General features: G+C 37.8%; 1 protein-coding gene across 1 annotated transcript; it reads left to right on the top strand.

The window, feature by feature from the left end:
* Positions 1-66: 66 nt before the first annotated feature.
* On the top strand, positions 67-22,724 carry dnai3 (dynein axonemal intermediate chain 3). The gene is made up of 23 exons (XM_056378892.1): positions 67-110; positions 1,345-1,427; positions 1,545-1,580; positions 4,410-4,594; positions 5,053-5,157; positions 5,548-5,676; positions 5,766-5,956; positions 6,295-6,411; positions 6,852-7,048; positions 7,704-7,825; positions 8,550-8,639; positions 8,924-9,013; positions 10,722-10,841; positions 11,808-11,881; positions 13,330-13,483; positions 14,079-14,175; positions 16,256-16,380; positions 16,992-17,052; positions 17,478-17,608; positions 17,871-18,078; positions 18,601-18,692; positions 19,904-20,020; positions 21,513-22,724. Exons 2-23 carry the CDS (start codon positions 1,367-1,369, stop codon positions 21,645-21,647), a joined length of 2,637 nt encoding a protein of 878 aa, XP_056234867.1. The 5' UTR covers positions 67-110; positions 1,345-1,366; the 3' UTR covers positions 21,648-22,724.

Here is a 22,724-nt window from a genome sequence, read left to right as displayed (position 1 = left end):
CACACACACACACACACACACACACACACACACACACACACACACACACTACTGTTACCCCTGACAACCAAACGAAAGTGTGGAGGAGCTCAAGCTACTAAAAACTTCCGGTAAAGTGTATTTATTCGACTATAAACGATACCTCTCGAGGGAAATTACATTTATTGTCAATTGAAAATAGTTGTACCTTCGATTAAACTGACTTGCAATAATAAATGCTCGCTACCTCGGAGCTCTTTACCCATAGTACCGTCTGTTTTTTTCTTTACCGTTATCCCTATTTAGCTAGCTAATTCTGCTAGATTAACGTTCGTTAACGAGTGTTATGTGAAAACCAGCTGTAATGTGTCAGTAATTTACTTAAGATAATAGTTTAATAAAACAGTTGTAGTTTGTATCATAGTACATTATGTTATTAGCCTGTAGTAACAGGTCTAGTTGTATTCGTTTGACATAATCAGCGATGCAAAGTAAGTAGGTTAAGTAAGAGCAACTCTGAGGTTACTATACGTTTCCAGTTTATTCTACGTTATACTTATACTTTTCCACTTTTTTGAAGGAAATGGTCTACTTGTTTTACAGCTGTAGTCTTTATTATGTACAGATCGAAATTTTCATCCAAAATATGTGATTAGTTCAGAAAATTTATAAATTAAATTACCAAATAGTATTTAAAGAAATAAAAAATTAGCTTGACATTGGCCAACTACACATTGAAATCCTGTTCACACTTGAATGCATTAGTAATAACAATCAAGGAATGTAATGCACATATAACACTTTGAGACCAGTCTGCATAACAAATACTTTTACTTTGATACTTGAAGTACATTTTACTGATATTTAGTAACATTATAAGTAACATTTTGAATGGGGGACATACTGTAAGGCAAAACTTAGGTATTACTGCTTTTACTAAAGTAAAGTATCTGAGCACTAGATATAATTAGTGGTTATGTTGTTAAGACCATTAACAACACGAAAATGTTGATGATGGTCCTTAGCAACCTTAGCAAATATAAAATGAAGTATACAGTAAAAATGTATAGCAGTCAGAAGACTTGGTTAAACTTTTGTTTACACAGATAAAGTCAATTCAAACCAAAGAGGCAATGCAAAAATGGTAGGGTAATTCCATTATCCCCCCACAAGATGTCACCACATGCATTGATAATGACAGTCCAAGAAACTCTACTTGCTACTCTGTGTAACCTGTATGAGTCAATCAATAAAACGTAAATGTATATAAATAAGAATGTGTAATTTGGTTTTTTGCTTGGCGAAACAGAACACTGTATGTTCTTTTCAGAGAATTTGAACTTATAACATTATCCCTGTCATTAGTGAAGCTGTCCTAAGAACAAAGATGCCACCTAAGATCTCAAAAAGTGCAACAAGCAGCGCAGGCAGTAAAGGGAAAGATAAAGGTGAGTGTCTGAATTCTAATACCAGTATTAACAGTGTGTGGAAATGCATGCAAGTTTGTCTTAGGAAGATATCTACAGTAACACAGTAAATAAAATGGACTGTTACTTCCAATTCAGGCAAGAAGATTCGGTCACCTACTCCTGAAAAGCCTGGTAAGAGAGAATCAATTACTTTTTGCTGACCGATGTATGAACTTGGACTTGTATAGTGCTTTTCTGACCACTCAAAGTGCTTTCCAATATTTGCCACATTCACCCATTCACTCACACATTCACTGATGGAACAGTGATCGGGGCAATGTGGGAAATGCAGCTCGGAGGAAACGGGGATCGAACTACCGACCTATTTACCTATTTAATGGCCGACCTGCTCCACCTCTTCATCCTAAATCATGATGTAGGAGAGACAATAACAATGAAAGATAATCATACTCACATTAACTTAAGAAATTAAACAATTTCAGTAAAACTGGTGGATAAACTAAAGTTAGATGAGGCAAATTTTAAATATCTTAAATTATATTAACAAGAGGTCCTATATAGTCTTTGAATACAGCTGCCATTTTAGCATTTTAAGCGTTAGAAATTTAGCTTACTAAATTTGTAAAAATCATTTATTGATACACTGGTTTTCATTAACTTCATTTATTGGATTTGTTTTAAGGAAATACAAATATCAGAGATGTCTTTGAGGAGTCAGAAAAAACTATATGCATTATTCTGATGTGATCTTGAGTATACTGTTGCATAGCCTTTGGCCATGCTACTCTGCTGTGAGTCCTCATTGTCAAGCTTTGGTTTACATTCAGTATACCAACCCTGAAAACATGCCTTTGCTTTTTTGCAGGTCACCAACAGTGTATATTTTTACTGTAGATTAGGTCATTGGCTCTCGTGGGAGTTAAAAGTAATGGTCCTCAGATTGACTCTATTTTGTACATGTATTATTTTATTCATCAGTTTAATCAATATTCATATTATAGTCACAGCAGTATAAGTGCAAGTCTGTTTGATCTCGTAAATGCAAGGTCTCTCAACATTGATAATATAAGTGAGAAGTAATCTTATCAGCCGATAAACACCTAATCTAATTTCTTTGCTAGTGTCAGCAGAGATGAAAATAAACAGAACCAAAGTTATGTACTGTGGTATACTATAAATATCAAGACTTACAGTATGCGGTAAAAAATTGCTAGGCTTGGGTGAATTATGCAAGAGTAAAGAGGCCTGACAAATTTAAAATATCTCTTTGGCATAGTCTACAAATGCAGTTTAATTGCATTCTTGAGGGTTATGGAACATAGAACATCACACTCTCTTTGTCTTCCAAGCAAATATTTCCCATGAGTACAAATGCCATAGTTGACACATAACTCTGTGAAATGAGGGGTGTGAGTTTCCACTACAATGATTTGGTGTGAGGCCGGATTGGTGTGAGTGGAAAAGGTTGACACACCCAGCTGGGAAGTGGTTACTTAAGCTGCACTTGAGCATTCCCAGCGTCCCCTCAGCAACCTTGTGGAAAGACTTTGAAGAGAGAGACCACAAGCAGGATGAAAACTATCATTATGCAGAGCCCTGTTTACTGTAGTGTGCCCTGGACTGAGTCTGGCCTCAGATATGGAGTAGTCTGCATAGATTGTTTATTAAGAAAAACTTTGTTGTGGTAATGGTGCAGTGCTGTGGTTTTACATAGCAACACTACTAGTTTAGATGTCTACAACTGAGCAGTCTATGTTTTGAATTCATGCATTATTGATCTGCGTTTCACATACCAGAGTAGTAGAAAAAACAACAGCATTCCTCCTGCAAGCATTTGGACGTTGTGTGCAGGCTATTCACAAGGATTGCATTTCATCCTGTGATATTGTAGGGTGGTCCAAACTACAGGGAGGGGCAGGTGACGGATCAGAGGCGTTGTTGTGCGTTTGATCAGAAAAGCAGGGGCAAGAACCTGTGTTGCAGTCCACAGGCAATGGTGACTTTAAAGTCTGTTGACTGTGTGAACATTACTTGATAGTTGTGGTATCTCTACATTCCTACTCATCATGCTTGTGTCTCTGTTTTCGGCACTGTTTAATCTATTTCTACAACCATTTCTGTCTTATTTAATGCAGCCCCTAATGTCTGTCAGTCTTTTCTCACTCTGTGATACCTGTAGTATATGTAACTCTGTAGGGCATTGTGTGTTTTTGACTTCTTGCTTTTCCTCTATTTACTTAAAACAATGTGAAAGAGAAGCTGATAAGAAAATGCAGATTTGAATTGCAACACATAATCAGAAATAAAGCATAATAATTTTTACACACCTCCTTTTTTCCCCACATGATTTTTGCGATTTTGATTTTAGGAACATATCTTATGTGGTGCTCAAATGATGACAGCAGTTTGATTTGTAAAACATAGACATAGACATGACAATTAAACACCTGGGTTATTATTATCATTATTTCCACCATACAGCATAAAATCCTCTGGTATCTGACAATAGCACATTGACTTATGATTTCACCTCGATCTTTAAGATTGATTTTGATGAGGATAAGGGAGTAAGGATTCACTAGTTTCATTGCTTGTTTACATTGTTTCAATGGAAGTCTCTGCAAATTCTGTTAAAGCATCTGTAGCAATGCATTTGTGTGTTTATAAGATCTAATATCTTCACATGATCGACAAAACTTTCATTTGTTGATTTTATATCAAGTTTCAAAGCAGTATACAATTTGTCCCTACTGATTAAACCGCTTTCACCTGTAATGTCTTAAAAAGTGACTGAACTCACAAACAAATAATTTTAATTGAGTGCTGTAGCCAACAACAAATACAATTTCAAACCTGCTAGCAGTGAAGCAGGTATGCGTATGTGCTTACTGTGTGCTCAAGATGTTTGGGGTTTGAATCCATCCAGAAAATTCTAATATATAATTTCCTTTGTCTACCATCTGTCTTACCTGTATTGATTGTTAACTATGTATCACCAAGATCACCCTGAGGATATCTTCCCCATGGTCCTGACATCGGCAACCCAGGAGCTCTTTGGTTGCCGCGCTGATGAGGACGTCACAGGGGAGAGCCCTTACAAGCTGCTGAAAAAAGACGACATCATACAGGACATTAAGACAAGAGCTGCAGTGTCCGATTTCAGCCCTGTGAAGCAGATTGTGCTGGTGAGGCTGATCCATTGTTATACAGATCACTCAGACAATACCCTCAAGACACTGTGATGATACACAGACCCCAAGTTGAGGGCTGTGGGAACAGACAGAGTAACTAGTTTAACCTCATTTCCCCTCACTGTCTGATCTCGATTAAATACATGGTAACCACCACTCTTACTTTAAGCATTCATGCCCCTTCGATGACATTACATTACTCTAATGAGACCATTGGGCACCGTAAAGGACTCATCTGTCCTAAGTAATGTTAACTTTCCTATTTGGGACATAGTCAAGGCCTGGCCTTTAGTGTGTGTGTGGTGTCTGTCCACACATTGCTCCATCATTAACTATCCTTCTCAGAGTACTACTGTACAAAGTTTCCTCGCAGTTGCGAGATATATTCAAATGCACTACATTAATTTTATCTAAAATCCTGTATCTTTTGTGCATCTCTCTACTGTTGACAGGACTACCCAGAGGATGAGCTCTTGCTGGTTTTTGACAGAGACTTCACTTATGGCCAGAGTTTCTACCTGATTCTGACACCAGAAGCTAAGGAAAGAATCCTCAGTGTAAGGAGCGGCTAATTTTGGTTATAGAAACAGGGTCCACGTTTGTTTTTCCATTGCTTTTGTTCTCACTAATGCCAGCTCCAGTATTTGTGTTTGAAACTCTTCCTGGTATGTCATTATGATATATACCTAGTTATGAGGATAAATGTCTGAGCGGGGTAAATATTTTTTTCCCATTTTATTCTCGTAAACGTCTGTTGGCAAAATATTAAATAAAAAGGCCTCCAAAACTACTCCAACATCTTGCTATAGTTCATACATTTTGTGACAAGTGTGACCGTGTGGGAAGATTTCAAGTTTAATTATCAAATAAATCTTCCACCTAAGTGTGTTTCTTGTTGTTGTTTTGTGTTATCTCTATTTTATTGTAATTCTTTCTGTGTTGTGAAGCCCCCTGAGCCTGAGACACCAGTAGTGATTGAGAATGAAGTCAGTAAAACCCCAGAACCAAAGCCATGGATACCTCTTGGTAGTGAGCTGGAAATAGATGAAGAATCTGTCAAAGAGACCAGAGAAAAGGTACAGCAGTATGTTTAAAAAGTCACATTGAATATGCATATTAAATGAAATTATTTCACCCTTATATTCTGTCTCCTATTTGTCATCAGCTGCGGTTCACATTCTCTAGAGTGCGGAGGAAGTTTGGGCAACCAGTCTCTTTTTCTGACCGAAATGCTTCAGATCGCTACCTGGAGTGTATTCCCTATCAAGACAGCAGATTCAGTATCAAGCTGATGCAGAGAGACTGTGGGATACAGGCTGTTCCCAGATTGCAGAGAAGCAGTGCTCAGACACAGTGGTATGCCAGCAAAACAGTACACATAAAATTTATTTATTCTACAAGGGGAAAAAGCACTTACAGGTTTCTGCCAACATCTGCCCATCTGGTGAAATAATTTCTCCTTTTTCAATGCACTGAAGAAATAAGATTTTAACACTGATTGTAAGTATTTTTCTGTAATTCATGTCTACATGCCTTATATTAAGGTAGTGCAGATTATTTTGCCATACATTATATGCATACATACTGTATATAATAAAGTTCACCATATACCACATTTTCTGTCTTTATTTAGTTAATAGTATCTGCATCCCAATTAATGTTTTTGTGTTGAGCACTTTATGTCCATTTTACAGGAAGTCTCAGAGGAATAACTTTACTCAGTATGAGCCAAGAGAGTTAAGTGAGGAAGAAAAAGAAAACATCTACCAGTCTGAGAGTCTGAAGAATTTTTGCAATTTAGTGACTCCCAGGTAAGTTACCCCCTCAAAGTCAACCCATTCTCATACATTTCTGTATCAGCCGTAGGGAACTCAAATCCATCAATTATTAACATGGAGGAGCATTAGAATATTCACAATAAATATCATGAAGCTATTTTATAACCACTCACCTTCCCAGTCCTATATATTTTGTGTTTTCTATAGTTGCTAGTCACCGCCCAAGTTCTGGGCTTAATGCAAATTTTTTATGATACTTACTAATCTCAGTCTCTCTCAGACCCCAACATATTTATTTTTGTGGTCATATTTCTCCATGTAAAAGATAAGATAAGCACATCATAAGCATTAATGTAAGCACTTTGTACTGTAGCTGTTGCTATGGAGAGACAATAGAGGAAAATCTTTAAATGTGCACACTTTTATAAAGGTTTTCCCACTCGTTTTACCTAAAAATGTTAATTGTTTGGCAGGGTTTTGCAAGCTCTTCAGCAGGAAGAGATCATGAATGTATTCACTGATGACTGGAAGGTTCTGGGGACAGGGGCTGAAGATGGTGATTGGTCTGGGAAGGCTTCTGAAGGTTTGATGCTTTATCAGGCCTTCACAGACCAGAAGTACACTAAGGACAAGCGCATCAGCAGCATTAACTGGCACCCAACTATTCATGGTAATAGACCAAATCTCCAACAGTGAACAGTTATGTCTACTAGATTTGAACAGCTGAAATTTTCTCACAAAAACATTGACTTAAAGACAACAACATCCTCACCTAATGCTTTATTTAATACAGTATTTGGATAAATTTGCTATAGTTATTGTATCTTTCAACTATTTTCAATGCCAGAGCAAATGAGTTCAGTATTAATACCTTGCACAGCTTATATAGTGGCTTGGGGAGGGTGTAGTGTTACGCAACAAAAGAGATGGTTTGAAGTGTCTGTAATAGCATTTAGTTTGGCAATATATACAATACAGTGTTGATGGATAATGATGAAAAAGATATATAACTTACATAAATGACATCCCCCCTGTAATGTCACTGACAAGTATCAGAATTTCAAATACTCTCTCACTGGAAGAGCATAATTGTTCATCACTGCTCCTTTGTAATGTTTCCCAGCAGTCATCACCCATAGAGCAGGCTTCCAGAGAAATCAGGAATAATAATATCAATGCAAATATATTTTATTCAAAGAAGGGATCAGAGTTGATCCATGAATTTCTCAATCAGCAAAGTAAAAAAAAAAAAAAACACTTCTAAACAAATTTAACATCTATTTTAATGTGTGCTACATTGTATGATGTGTTTTTTGATGTGGTAGGTGTGATAGCTGTGGCTTTGACAGAGAAAAAGGAGGGGGATCAGTTGAACGAGTCGTCTGCATTTGACGTCAGACCATCTTTCATTGTTTTCTATTGCTTCTCTGACCCCACTAATCCCCAGGTATGGAAATACATGAATATATTATTAAATTATATTATTAATAAAATATTAAAAAGACTATATTTCTATCTCTCACATTGACAGCTTACAAGCACATTCTCTCCCTTCTCACCTCATATCTGTTTAAATCACACTTTCATAAGAAATGGCTGAAAAGACTTGCTTTGTGCTGTCATTCAAAACCATTATTTGCTTTAGGAAAATTTGAGAGGCTCTATTGATTTGACCCAGGCACTAAATCAATAAAATTGAGCTGCTAAATCACTCAAAAGTAATATGAGTTCTGCATGACGTATGCTTTCACTGGTGTATGTGTCATCCTTTGGTTTCACCGTCTCCTGGAGCAGTGATCAAAGCAACAGAGGATACCATGTAAAGGAAACTAGAGACATTATATAATGTAAATAGATATATTTATTATTTTAGGGAGTAAAGTGCAGTAGTCCAGTCGTGAAGCTAATTTTAAACTCGAGCACATTTAAACATCAGCATGAAAAATGACTGCTCTGTAATACCATCCTATCCTTCCTGGCTCTTTTTCCCATTATGCCTGATGAAATGGAATCTGCTATATGCTTGGTTTTGTGGATTAAAGCTGAACTTTGTATGGAGAGACTAGAATAAATAAATACTTGGGATGGCAAGCACCCAATATGTGGAAATTTGTACTTTGAAATATAATATTTCTGTCCTTTGTAATGTGGGTTTTCTGTGTTTTTTGCAGTTGCTACTAGAGTGCCCAGATGACATTTTTGCCTTCGAGTTCTGCCCCTCTGATCCAAATATTATCGTTGGCGGCTGCATGAATGGCCAGGTGCAGACTTTGACTCTGCTCTGCATCTCTACTTTGCTGCCTTTTCTGCATTATAGTTGTTTTTGTACCTTACTACTTTCTGACTGACCCTCTTCTTATCATAAGGAAAATTATTTATCAAATACACATTGGTCATATCGTTTCCTCTATATTTTTTCTGTTACTCTGTCACTCTGTTTTCATCAAAGTTTGATGAGACAGATTTGAGTGCTTTCATGTTTGTCTTTTACACCAGACTCAGATGTTAATATCCAGTAAGTGATTTTATGTTGCTGTTGTCTCAGGTTGTGTTATGGGACATTTCTGCTCACGTCACGCAGTTACAGGGAACACAATCTGGTGGAAAAAAGACCTCTGTCAACACTGACACATTCGTAAGTACCCTTATCCTGTCTCTTATGTGCACAATGTTGATACAATAATACATGGTGTTCTGTGTTGGTGTATTACTGTACATGTGGTATCATTTATCGTAATTTGTTGACTAATCATGATGTTGGCTTGGTTTATTCAAGTATGGGTCCTCAGTTTATCAAAGCATGCATCATGTTTGCTGTAAAGACAGACTGTACTCTTCAGTAGTGCTGTATGACAGAGCGAGATGATGATACGTTGACTCCTGAGTTCTCTCCTCATCCTCACCCTTTCATTAGTTGGGAATGCAGCGGCCTAATGGTCCTTTTGAAGCCAGCCTCAGCTGTCAAAATTAGTTCCACAAATGTTCTAATGCCAGGAGTAAATCTCAAAGCAAGTTTATATCATTACATGACCCCACTGCCAAACGAAAGTAGGCTATTAGGCCGCATACAAACACCTCACTCAGTGATCTAACTGAATAAAAAAAATCTTGACTCAAGACTGAAACTTCAAAGAGGGTTTCTCATTTGGCTTTACATCATAGTAAACTAAGATTTTCATGCTATATCTGCCTTGTTTCAATGGTATTACGTAGCATACTAAAGAAGAGGTGAGGAAGAGAGAGGTAATGATGCATGACAAAAACCAGGCTCATATTTGAACCCACAACATATCAAGTACATTAAATCCACCATAGCCAGTTGAGACCTCCAGACACCAAATATTAAACTACTTTTGTCCCCTTAAAGCCTGACCTCAACTGACATCTTCCACCTGACTGCCGTATTTAAATAGACACATATGCTCCCATCATCCAGCCCCCATTTGCTTTGTGTGTTTTTACTGCCTCTACAGTGGAACAGCTGTCTCCATCCCTATCTGCACTACTTCCTTCTCTTTTGCTTTCCCCCACCTCCTCTCTCCGTTCCTCCCTCTATTCTCTTTGTCCTTGTTTGTTCTTCATTCCCCAGAGTCAATAGCATCAGCTCACATACTCCAGCTGTTACACAAACCCTCCGTCTACCACTACAGTTTGTCCTCATAGAAGATAACACACAAGCAAATCAGATCACTGCCCTCCCCAGTGTTTGCAGTGTAAACAATAGCAGTTGTATCAGCTAAAGGGCTTTATTTCGATTTTGAGTGCTGTGAAAGCTGCACTACACCAGCACCTGTTGCTAGCTCATCAGATAAACGAAGAATTAAAATCCTCCTGTATAGATTTGAGTTCTGTTCACCCCATTGTACATAATAAATCCAACCACAGGTGCACCTCACAGCCAAATTAGCTGACATTTGTGCACTCAGGGACCTGAGTGCACAAATAGAGCCATACATGCAATGTATGAGTAGATGTTTTGATCCTGTAATTTTACTTCAATAAAAAGCAAAGAAAGATAACATTATGGTTGATGTGCAAACTAGTTTCATAATCAGCATTGAAGAAGTTGCTACAGTTATTAAATACCCGCTCAAATTTCTTTTTAAGAAAAAACTAGGAAATTGCACAAGTGAAAGTAGTTTATAAATAGATGCCAATATACGGACTACACTGATTTATCTTCATGAACTATTTTTGTTCTTTTATTTTTTTTAATGCATTTCCCTTTTTTGGACAGCAAGTCATCATTGTATTAAGTCTTTGTATTTAGATTAGGTTGGATTGAATTGTCAGAGCTAACTGTACAGTACATGCTGTGCCTTTTGTGTCTGACCTCCCACCAGGACCTTGATGACAACAAAGAGAATAAGGCTCCTGTTGTGCGTTTCTGTGCAGTGTCTGCCATAGAGAACAGCCACAAAGCACGAATTACTGATGTCCAGTGGCTGCCACCAACGTTTGAGGTACACAGAGCTGAAGGGCAGAGGGGTTGGGGGGAATTTACAACTGAATGCCTGAAACCAAATAGGCAGAATACAGAGTTATTCTTTGACAGTTTCTACATAGAGTACAGTGGGCAGCTGCTGGGACCTTCCACACGGTTAATCAGTTTTTCATTTGGCCTATCTCGATTAATAAAAGGTTTTTTGTGTGACTACACGGCAATGCTTTCAGTGAAACACACTACTTGAATGTAAAAAGGTATAACAGGAGGTAAGGCAATATTAGGGATAGTGAAGTCATAGCCTTTTCTCTGCCCTGACAACTATGAAGGCAAGAATGCAACATATTAAGACTATGATAATAGGAATTAAAATACTTAACAAGAAGGCACATTGGGAAAGAGGGCCAATGTGGAATACATTGTCAGATAGGACAAAAGTAATAAAAATACAGCTGGTCAGAACTGAAAATGAAACACAAAAGATTTTGTACTTGAACTGACGGACTTTCCTGTTCCTGACAGCTGCAGAGAAAAAGAAAAGAAAGAAAAGAAAATCTTTGTTTCCACAATGACACTATGGTGTTTGGTCTGTTAGATGTGCAATAACAAGTGTGTACAGTGAAAATAGCAGCCATAGAAATTTTCATACAGTAACAATGAACCATGGTCTCACACAGATTCAATCATTCATTCTTACAGTACACAGAACCCGTGCATATTGCTGAGTGTTTCTAAAATATTTCTCATGAAACAATGACTACATTATGGTTTCCCACTGGTGCCTGTCCCTCGTCTCTGAGCTAATTGTAATAAATCATGACAACCAACTGGCACTCATCTGGATAAGTAGAATAAGGCAATCATCAAAGTGCCCCAAGGGGAACATCAAACTCCCATATATCTTCGCAGGAACCTTATTCACTATTTGACATAATAAGCCTGACACAGATATTTGTTGATTTTGCAACTCTCTCTCTCTGATTAGGTGACCAGGACGGGCTTACCAGTGGAGAACAAGCATAAGATTTCTGTTCAAGTTGTCACCTGCTCTCCTGACCGGTAGGTCTTACACTGAAAAATTTTCATTTTAAATGTTTAAATAGATGAAATTCTGTCAGCTTGTAGCCAGTATAATATGGTACATAGCAAATTTGTATTTCACAAGTTTGCCTTTTTGTTTATGTTGGCCACTCCACTGATTCAAATAATATGGCTGGTAGCAACATATACTGCCAAGTACAGGACATCTTTTGATGTTTTGGTGTCTGTGTGAGTGTGTTGTTGCAGCTGATGGCTTGTGACTTAAGTAAATGTACAAAAGTATTAGCATCAAATTTATGAATGTATACATTGTCTAATGTTTCAGCTGATAGAGGTGGGGGTTTTAAGTACTTTATGTAATCGTGGGTAGCTTGTGAATTTCCCCCTGGAGATCAAGTAGGTCTTATCTTTACCTATAATGATACTTCATAATATATTTGTTGACTAGATTTTGTATTATCAATCTGAATCTGTAAAGTAACTAATAACTAAAGATATCAAAATAAATGTAGTGGACTGAAAAGCAGAGTATTTGCTTCCGAATTGTAGTGGAGTAGAAGTATGAAGTGGCAGAAAATAATATAGTAATTGAGTAATTGTGCTTAGTTACTTTTCACCACTGTTTTGAGGGCTACTGTCAATTGCCGTGACAATGCACGGAGCTTTTCAGTACATTTACTGAAAAGTAAAGTTTAAAAAAAAATTCAGACAGGTTCAAACCCACAGAGCAATCTAGCTTATCCTCCCCCTGCTGAACATACAGTACCAGTTAGATCTTAAAGAACTATGCAGTCATTGAGGGTATTTTTTAGACAGATTACAGTTCCCACCAAACTCTGTGTTTTTCTGTGATTTTCTAGGTATTGTCATTGTTTGTATCTATCACACACAGATAGTAACACACAGACAGTTAGTAAATTCTTGTCTCATATTCCAAGGCCTGATAATATGTGACTGTACAGTATATAACAAGACATGACAGATTTGTTAATATGGTATAACGATTTCAGTTTTCAGCTTATAGTTTTTACCAGATTTTGTCATTGTTAATGAGAGCAGTAAATAAGTGTTTGCTTTGGGAGTGGGCTGTAAGAGTGACCACATTCTACAGAAGCTAAGTTATGTGGCCTTTGGCAGTATTTGTGTACTGTATTTGGAGGCCTGGGTACAGTTCATAGATTGATAGAAAAGACATTACAGATCACAGATGGATACCGATCACGAAAGTACTGTGTCTACAGTTACTGGCAGTCAGAGCATTTGGGTAGCATGCTGTTCATTATTAGAACAAAGTCCACACATCTTTAGAGTCTTTATCAGTCAGTGTTCATGGTGTGATAGTTTAAATAGGAGCATGAACATGAACAAATGATTCAAGTTTATATTAAGTTTAGGTTGAATAGTAATATTTATTCCACCTTTAAAACTGTCCATCTGTGTGTCTGTGTCCCTCTGTTTCTGTAAAGCACTATAATGTTCTGGGATGTGCGAGTGCCAAAACTGTTGAACCTGTCAGCATCAGACAAAAAGCAGAAAGTGGATCAGAAGACCCAGATGACACCCTACAGTGTCCCCGACACTTTCAAACACCTGGACCGTACATGGAAACCACTGTTCAGGGTACTGCAGGGTCAGGGGTGCAATATGAAACTCAATATTTACTGTAGGTGACATAACAGTGCAACTCTTTTGACAGAAGTGAATTGTCAAATGATCTTTTTTCAGCAGTTTAAAAAAAATTAAGCTTTTTACACCTTGTGGCGGTAAACAGCAAACTGAAAGGCCATTGAATTGATTGGATAAATGATAGCACAGTTCACCAATACTGGCACAAATGCCACAGAATGTGCATCTGCATGTCTGGTGATGTTTTCAATCATATATAAAGTTGTGAGTAAGCTAAAGCTTCTAACTGCAGAGCATGGAGTCCAAAAATATTTTTTAGAAAAGATTTTAATTTTATTTAACATGTAACCTTTTCAAGCCATGAAATGTAATTCTGAAAACAAACATGTACTGTGGTATTTTGAAGAACAGTTTTTATGAAAGACTGAATCTTTGTGTTTGATATCCTGTAGTGCTTAAAACTAAAACCACAATGTCACCGTTACATTATTTGCAACTTTAGTTCAAAAGCTCTGAGTATATATGCAACATTTAGTGTCTGTCAGTTCTTCAGATGTAAAACATTGTCTTCTCCTCTGTCATGTTTCAGGTTTCGCTGCCAAAGATCAATATCAGTGGAGAATACGCTCCTTTGAAGTTCAGCTTCGAACACTACACTTGTATTGGTAATACAGATAGGAACACAGGTGAGGGATTTTACCCCTTGAGGCTGCCTGGGTTTATTTGCTTCTGTCTGTTGCACCATCTCTCCACGAGCATTTCTCTATTATATTAATTTACAACAATTACTTTTTTGTTTTATCGATAGATGCAAAGCATCTCATGAGATGGTTTATAATTCACTCATACACTCACTCAGTCACAGAAAGCAACTTATCATCCAAAAGAGACGTCTGATCATTTTCAGACCCTTTCACACACGAAAACCGGATAAGAATGTGATAAGCAAAACTCAGGTCAAAGTGTAAAACACAAAACTTCAAACGCACACAAACAAAATTAACAACAGCGGTTAATATATATATGTAAAAAGTGAGTTTTCTTTTTAACCTTCAAAAGATTCATACAAGTCATGTAATATCTGGATTCAGAATCTTTATGTGTTAAAACTGATGCAATAAATAATAATCATTACAAAGGTAACTATCTCCTGTCTGATAGTTGTCAAAAGTGTTGGCATAGTCTATTTTTGGGGGGTCTTTGATTTTTTTAGTTCTGTTTTGGATGGTTGAGCACAGTGATCAGTGGAGCAGGGTCAACTTGGCCTTCGGGTACTCTCTTTCTCTGTCTGTCTCCCTCTTCTCTACTCCAGTTTCATAGCACTTTATTAAGTGATACTTCCAAAACAAGGCCCTCATAGTTGCAGAGTATTAGCCTTGCTGACTGTCAGCTCTTTGCAATATGCTGCTCAGGCTCCTTAGGGGCCAGAAGATGATCATGTGTGTCCTCACTGGTCAAGAAGAGACCTGTCTTTGTCTGGCTGAAAGTTTGTCTCCATAAACATAAATTTGGTGGTTGGTGGTTAGAAAATTAATATGCTCACTAACTGAGGCAATAAATCTGCTTGGGTTTTTTCAGCATCCCTCAGGCAGTCTGTTATTAAGGTTTTAATGAATCCCAGTGAGATTAATACTTTGGTTCTTCTGAAGATGTTTGACTCATATTGATTGAGTCTATTGAGTCTGCTTCTGAGCGCTATATTCAGCGTTTCATCCTGTACCTTTTGCAATTTCTGGTGCTACTTGCATTTACAGTAGTAGCCACTGTACAAAACCTCCACCCTGCCCAACAACAGAACCACATGATTTTCCAGACCAAGCTTTTGCTTGGTCTGGAAAATCTGGAAAATCATAGCTTTTCCTCATGGGGATGAAGAACAAAACAGTTGAGCAGTATTGCAGTCTGGTAAAAGTTACACAATGTCTACATCTGTAACTGTGCTGTATCGTCTGTCTCATATCTCAACACACATCTTAACTGGGGGAAAGTTGTTTTAGAAGATGTGTGACTGGGTAATCTGATCTGACCTTCATGAACTAATCTAACAGAGTAAGGTTGAGACTTGACTGGGAGCGGTCCGCTGATAAGGGGATGTGAACGGACAGTTCTGTAATGTCCCTGACAGACATTTGGGCTTTTGTGATTGAAAAAGCCTCGTCCATCACTAGCAACCCTGCCTATCTCATCCCTCCCGCCCTTCTGTCATACTGTCCCCCTTCTCGCCACAACCCTCACTCCTACCTACAACTCTTCTCCCTTTATTTCCCACTTCCCTCGTATCCCCTCTTTCCAACCCATTCACCTCAGCTGTACCCACCCTCACCTCCCTCCTCTTTGTCCTTCTGTCTCCTTGTTCATGGTCAGATTACAGAACAGACTGCACCATTGCCTGTTCAATCTCTCTTATTTCCTTACTTTAAATAATTAGATTTTTTTAATGTTCCTTCCCTGATAAGTCAATAGTGTCTACTAAATCCTTGCCTATTGTTCTACCCTTATTGTTGTATTTTCCTTTGGTTGAAATACTTAGACTTTTTTTCTTTGCTAACAAGACCCCAAATAGGTGTGTCAAAGTCAGACATGAATTTAACCACTGTAAAAAACAACTGCTCTATATTTCTGTCTCTAATGAGGACCATGCTGCCACTCTTGACTGACTGAAATGAAAAAGGCCCATGTGCGTTAATAAAGTATGAGTTGAACTTTTAACCTCACCTTATTTTGTGCCCCACACCCTGCGCTCCCCATTGTCATTTCCCCTGACAGGAGAAGCTGATGAAGACGATGACAGCTCAGAGATCATCACAGACTACAGCCAGCTCAGAGTGCCCTCAGCCAAAGCAATCACTACTTTGGAGGCTGTCAATACCAAGCTCTATATTGGAACAGAGGTAAACATTGAAATCAACAATATCAAGCATTATTTTACTTAAGTACAACACTCCACTGCTTAAAGAGTAGGGTCACTTTATTTTTTCTTTTTGATAGTGTGAAATTTATAATAAAAGATATAACTTCAGAATATAGCCACTTGACTTGATTAACTGAAGCCTCATATTATCTTTCTCATTGTCTCTATCTCAGAGTTGTAAGATTGTGAACCTGTCCTTTAGTTAGCCTTATAAGGTTAGCAAACTGCACTGAGAAATTGAAAACTATGTTTTCCTGCTTTATTATTAATAATGAAACACATCTAGGAAAATGTTAGATAGAACCTAGTTCAACTATATATTTTGTACAAATGAAGTATCATCTTTAGATTAAGATGCAAATTTAGCATTTTATGATATTCCACATTGAACAAGTTCTTACCTCAGAAATGCATTAAAATGTACTGTCAGATGGACTGGTTATGATGCACTGTGGAAGCTATACTTGACCAGCAGCTGTGACAGTTTTATTAACAGCAGTGTTAATAAAAATAAGGAGATATATACAATGTGCCGGTTTATTCCACATCTCCTTGTAACATGTTCCATAATCTTTACTTTTTATCCACCAGGATGGAGAGATTATTTACACTGACTGGAAACTGGAGAAGGACGACTCTGGACGTCTAAACAGTGAGTATTCTGGCTCACCATTGTTAAAGTAGGTTTAGAGGAACCTAACCAGTGCTTTCTTCACTATCCACCATTTTCTAAAACAGACCAAAATGCAGTTTGTGTTTACAATTTGATGTTATCTACAATAGTTAGAGTATTCTCGAGGTCTTGAGACAAAACAAGGCATTGACAGAAATGGATAAAATACATTTATGTCTCAATTACTGTATTATAAGGTGTTTCAATAACCACAATCACTGTAAGTCAGCTCTTTGGTTTGAAAGCCATGCTGAATGTAATCACTATTATAGATTAGACAGTAAATTTACAGGGACGCAGAGGGTTAATTGCTACTTGCATTGCCCTGTTGCTTCTGTGGCAGCAAATTATTGTCAAATAAAACAGTGCGCCTTCTCTTCCTGCCTCTCTCACCTCTCTCCAAGGTGCCAAGCCCCTCCATTGTTTTAACGTCCATCACTGGCTGGTAAATACAGTACAGCGATCACCTTTCTTCAAAGACATTATTTTGACGACGGGAGGCTGGCACTTCGCCATCTGGAAGGAGGGAGTCATGGTAACAACACCTGTTGATTCAACTACAGTAGCAAAAAACACTGGAACCAGTAGAAATCGCACCCATGTACTTGATTGAATAAGAATAAGTGTAATCAAAAAAAGATCAATGTTATCCTGGCCTTTCAACCAAATCAGTCTTGCAAACTATCATGATGTACACAACAGGATAAAATCCATCATATTTAACTTATAACAGACCAGATTTATTACATTCCAAATCCTTTGACTCTATTTGACTTCTTGTATATCACAACATTCAGGATGGCCCCATCATAATGTCACCAAGCTCTGAGCAGGAGTGCACTGTGGGATGCTGGTCCCTGTCCCGACCAGCTGTTTTCTTCATTGGGAAAGACGATGGCAGCATTGATGTGTGGAACCTGGTGGAAAAGAGTAGTGAGCCTGCACACGTCCACGCACACGTGACCAACGCCAGGATAACCTGCTTCAAACCCTGGAATTACTCCTGTGAGTTTTTTGTATCTCATGATACTGAGCTCATGTGTGGCTCAATTAACAAGGAATTACTTCATATACTTATGTATTTGCAGGTGAAAAGTATTTTAAAAAGGTCCCTCAAAAAACAGCCTTAGGAGACATTAAAAAGTCTTACGTTTCATTTACAAAGATCTTGAATTTGTTTTTCTTTTGGCTTTTGACTTTTGACCATGCAGTCACTGTATTAAATTTCATTATCTGAGGTATTAAAAAGTCTTTTAAGTCTTAAATCTAATCTCCTGTACATTGCAGAAACCCTGTAACTAAATGACAGTAAATAGAGATGAGCCTCTTGGGCTGAAAGCTCTGATGTACAGAGATCTACCCCCTGCTGCTACAACTTTGCTGTACCTGCTGTAGTCACTTGCTGCTGCTCATCCTAACATATAGAGCCTGCCAGTCTGTTTTATTTATATCTTCACAGCCTTTGTGATAAGTTCCTTGTTGGAAGATTTTTTTTAGCTCATTTACTGGGTTGTTTTGTACCTACAGCCAAGCAGCACTTCCTGGCTGTGACTGACGACTTTGGAATGGTTCGTGTTTTCGAAATCCCAAAGATACTCAACATTCCCTCTAGGAGTGAGGTAAGACAGTCCAAACAGCTCCTGTGTACTCACTTTGAAGGAGGTTATGACTTTTCTGATTATTATTTCTTTTTTTTCAAAATAATTAGTAATGTGCTGTTGGTCAAGGTTGAGAAACTGAGATAACAACTCCAGGACTGCAGCATGCCAACACTAGTTTACTGCCAGCTATTTATAGGTCAGGTTTCTTTTTGCTGCATACTGCATTGATATTAACTGGAACTGTACACATTTAATCTGACTGTGAAAGCTGAGATGTTTGCATGAGATGAGATGTTTAGTGTTGACAATTCCCCCCTCTGATAGATGCATCCTTGTGAATGTGGAATTTATTCAGTCTCAAGGCACTAGTATGAAATGGCAAAGGCTTTGGGAAAAATATATTATTAACATACAGCTTCTGTCTGACCTCAGCAGTGTGGATGTGAAACTGCTGTGTGGAGAGTAGCTAATTAAACCCAGCAGGAATTACTTGCAAACTTTTGGTTTAAATGATCAAACTCCATGACTTCCACCATTGTAATCAAAAGAAATAAAACATTATTGGCATTATTTTGGCTAGGAAACATTAAGTAACAAGGTAGAAGAGATCAACAGAGTGGTGGCTCACCATTGGCTCATTGGCTTATAGGCAGTCAAATCATTTTAGTTACTGGTGATCCTTTCTTGACCGCTCACATTACAATCGAAACATGAGTATTTAATGCTTTAAAAAGATTTGCCAAAGTGAAATTGATTTCATGGAGAAGAAGCTTATGCAGGTTTTTGTCAGTCAGTCACTTTGTTGTTGGAGCAGATAAACACAACAGCATCACAGCCCAGGAAAGACATGTGACAGTAGCTGGTAAAACTACAAAAAACAAGAAAAAGGTTTTGCAGATAGCAACATCTATTTTAAGGGCATTTGGTGACTATATTTTCAACATGTCTCCTGGACAGATTTCATGGCAAAATACTGAAAAAGTCAAATCCTTTACATACATTATAGTGTTATAGCAAAGTGCCACTGTAGTTTCACTGCAGCCTATTTACTTTTTGCCTACAACCTGGATTCATCTGTAACATGCTGATCAAATGGTCACCAAACATCCGCCTTTGTCAGAAAAATTGTGATAATGGGTTATTGTGTTATTAGTCATGAGTTTAATTAATGGCTGCCTGAACAATATTAGAGCCCTTAATCAGTCCCTTTTTCCTGTGGCTGTGTGCAGACTTTGAGTGTGAAGAAATACTTCGAACAGGAGGAAGACAGATTGAAGGATTATTTGAAGAAGGAGGAACAGTGGGTAAAAGAGAAAAAGGAGGCTGAAGAACTCAAGAAGAAAATGGTGAGCTATGGATTTTAATTCTAGACAGAATTTACAATAGATTTAAATTTGATATTTGCAACAACAATATCAAAATGATCAAATTTCATCCCGCCTAGCTTAGTGACGTTAAACCTTTCACTCTGAAGATCTATGAATGCTTATGTATTTAATTTGCTTCAAGCATAGAAGGGGGCAACCCTTCAGAGCCAGTGGAGGGGTGTTAGTTTGGATCCTCATGTAGACTGGAGTAACCTAGACAAACTAAATGCATGGTGATTGCAGTATTAGCTGCAAGTGGCCTTGGATGAGACCTTGTGTCACTCACACTCACAGTCCTCTGCTTATACATTAGGACTCACAAATGTTTTTTTTATTGACCCAGTTAAAAGTGTGTACACTGGTTCAAAGTTGACACAGGGAAAGCTGAACTAGGCCATCCCTCTCTCTGCCTCCCTCTCTGTCTTTCTATCTCTGTCAATCTTATTCTCTCGCCCCTCATGTTTTATTCAAATAGATCGTTATTTGATCCTTTGCACTGGGGACCGTATAGTTATTGACAGCCAGTGCCTGGCAGTCTGTCTGCTAACTATAGAGGCTAAATCCTTTACTGGCTAAATGTTTCAGTTTTAGAATAGATGACAGTTATAGATGCAGATGAAGGTTTGTTTTGCTGAAGCAATTTCTCATTAGTTTCTGTGTTTCTGGATGTTGTCTCCTTGCTCCTCCAAACAAGGATATATTTCCCACATGTTCTGGTTTCTTCACGTGGCTTGTTGACGTAAATACCCCAACTAAAAATTCAAGTTCAAATACAAGACAAGGACAGGACACCTCAGGAATTTAATACAAACAATACTGTCTGCTTACTATTATGCTATATTGTGTATGTATGAACAAGTCTGTTGCTTTGTCTGGGATTTTTACGGAAAATTTATATTCAACAAATCCTCCTTTAAACCTTTCCCCTGGTGTGGGAGGAAAGGATAGAGCCATAACTATAACATAGTTTCATTTGTACATTTTTTTTGACTGGACCGCAACAGCATGACCAGCCATTTAAAGTCGCTGACAGACTGACTCACGGAATGATCAAGTTACACCATTGGTCAGCTGAATGCTGCATGATTGAGTGATAAAGGCTAAGGCTGAGCTAAGAAAACTAAGAAAGCAATGGTGTATCAGTAAAATTATAGATCTACAATATATTGCATGCCAAGTCTTTCCTGCAGCCACAAAGGTTTTTCTGCACTCTGAGATTTTGGAAGGTTTCTGTTTGAAGTCTGCTTGGAGATGTAGTCTACTTGAAATGAGTGCTTCTCATGAAGCTAATACTATTCAGAGGCAAATTTGAGCAATCAAACAATCATCAACAATTTATCTGAATCTAACAATATTATTTCCGGCCTCAAAGATGGGAACACATGAGATCTTGGATAAGGAGAAGTTTCAAAGAGCCCTACTCTTTGTTACATATGGTTTATGACTAATTCTTCTCTGGTTTTGTCCCCAGGAGTCTGGCAAGTCAGTCAGATCCCTGCAGGAGGATGACAGGGTGAAGATGAAGGAGGACTATCATGATTACCTGGCACTGGAGGAAAGCATCCTGAAGGGCATGGGCCTGAGGCCAGCTACTGCAGATTCCTAATATCACACACATGCACACACACATGAATGCAAATTGCATTTCATACTAAACAAAGGCTTCACATTTTTATGTATTTAATTTTTTTTTAAATTGATTGCAACTGTTTTTATAAGAAGACTGTGTAAGATTTTTCACATTCCATGTATCTTTGTTGGTGTTCACAATATCCATATAATTAATTCATGTTATTGAAATATGATCTTTATACTTTGTATGTGTAAAATATGAGTTAATATGAATATTTTAGTAAATCGATTCGGTCATCAACATTCAGACAGTCCTTGAGTTGAGGCTTCAGGGTCACCAATGGATTATTTTCATTCACCCATCTGAGATCTAATTACTGGGTAATATGCCACCCATTAGTACTCCCTTCACCACTGCTCCCTGAGGATACAGTTTGGAATATTTTAAGGTATCTGACCTTGGCAGGAAGTCGTTTCATGGCTCTTTAATTTCATGATGTTATTCAGTTGTTGTTGAAAGATACTTCAGTATGTACAGTACAAATGTTTTATAAGGGATTTAAAAGTTACAGACAGAAATGTCTATCTATAGTAAGTATCTTCAGGTAACAAAAGGCCTTGAAAAGCACTGAATTCAGTTTCTGTAATAAAAGGCCATCAGACCTGGAGCAAACACTGTCACTGTCAGTGTCAGTTTAAGCAAAAACTTGAGGAGTCAGATATTTCTCTCGGGAGTTGAAATGGTCTGTCTGATGGGCTACACTGGCAATTTTCTGATTTGAATCCAGTCATTAAGTTAATCCCATCAGTCATTCCATCAGTTTTGTTTTTCAGTAACACAGCAATACCACCTGCCTATAGCCATATTGTTATCTGCTGGCTTGCTGCTATCTAATCACTTCTGTTTTGAGATCGCTGGAAACTGCACTCTGGTGGTGGGCCTTGAAATCTTGTCAAGGAAGATTTGAAATAGTCAGTACCAACAGGAACAAGAGAGCAGTTGTGCACTAAGCAATGTACTGTTCACACTGTTCCACAAGTGCTCTGTGGCTAAAAACACATGGTTTGCTCTTTAATTTCAGTTAAACTCTTTCACCGCAACATAAATTAA

Source organism: Seriola aureovittata, chromosome 6 (genome assembly GCF_021018895.1).
Source record: "Seriola aureovittata isolate HTS-2021-v1 ecotype China chromosome 6, ASM2101889v1, whole genome shotgun sequence".
Taxonomy (NCBI): Eukaryota; Metazoa; Chordata; class Actinopteri; order Carangiformes; family Carangidae; genus Seriola; species Seriola aureovittata.
This window is presented reverse-complemented; position numbering and strand designations above follow the sequence as displayed.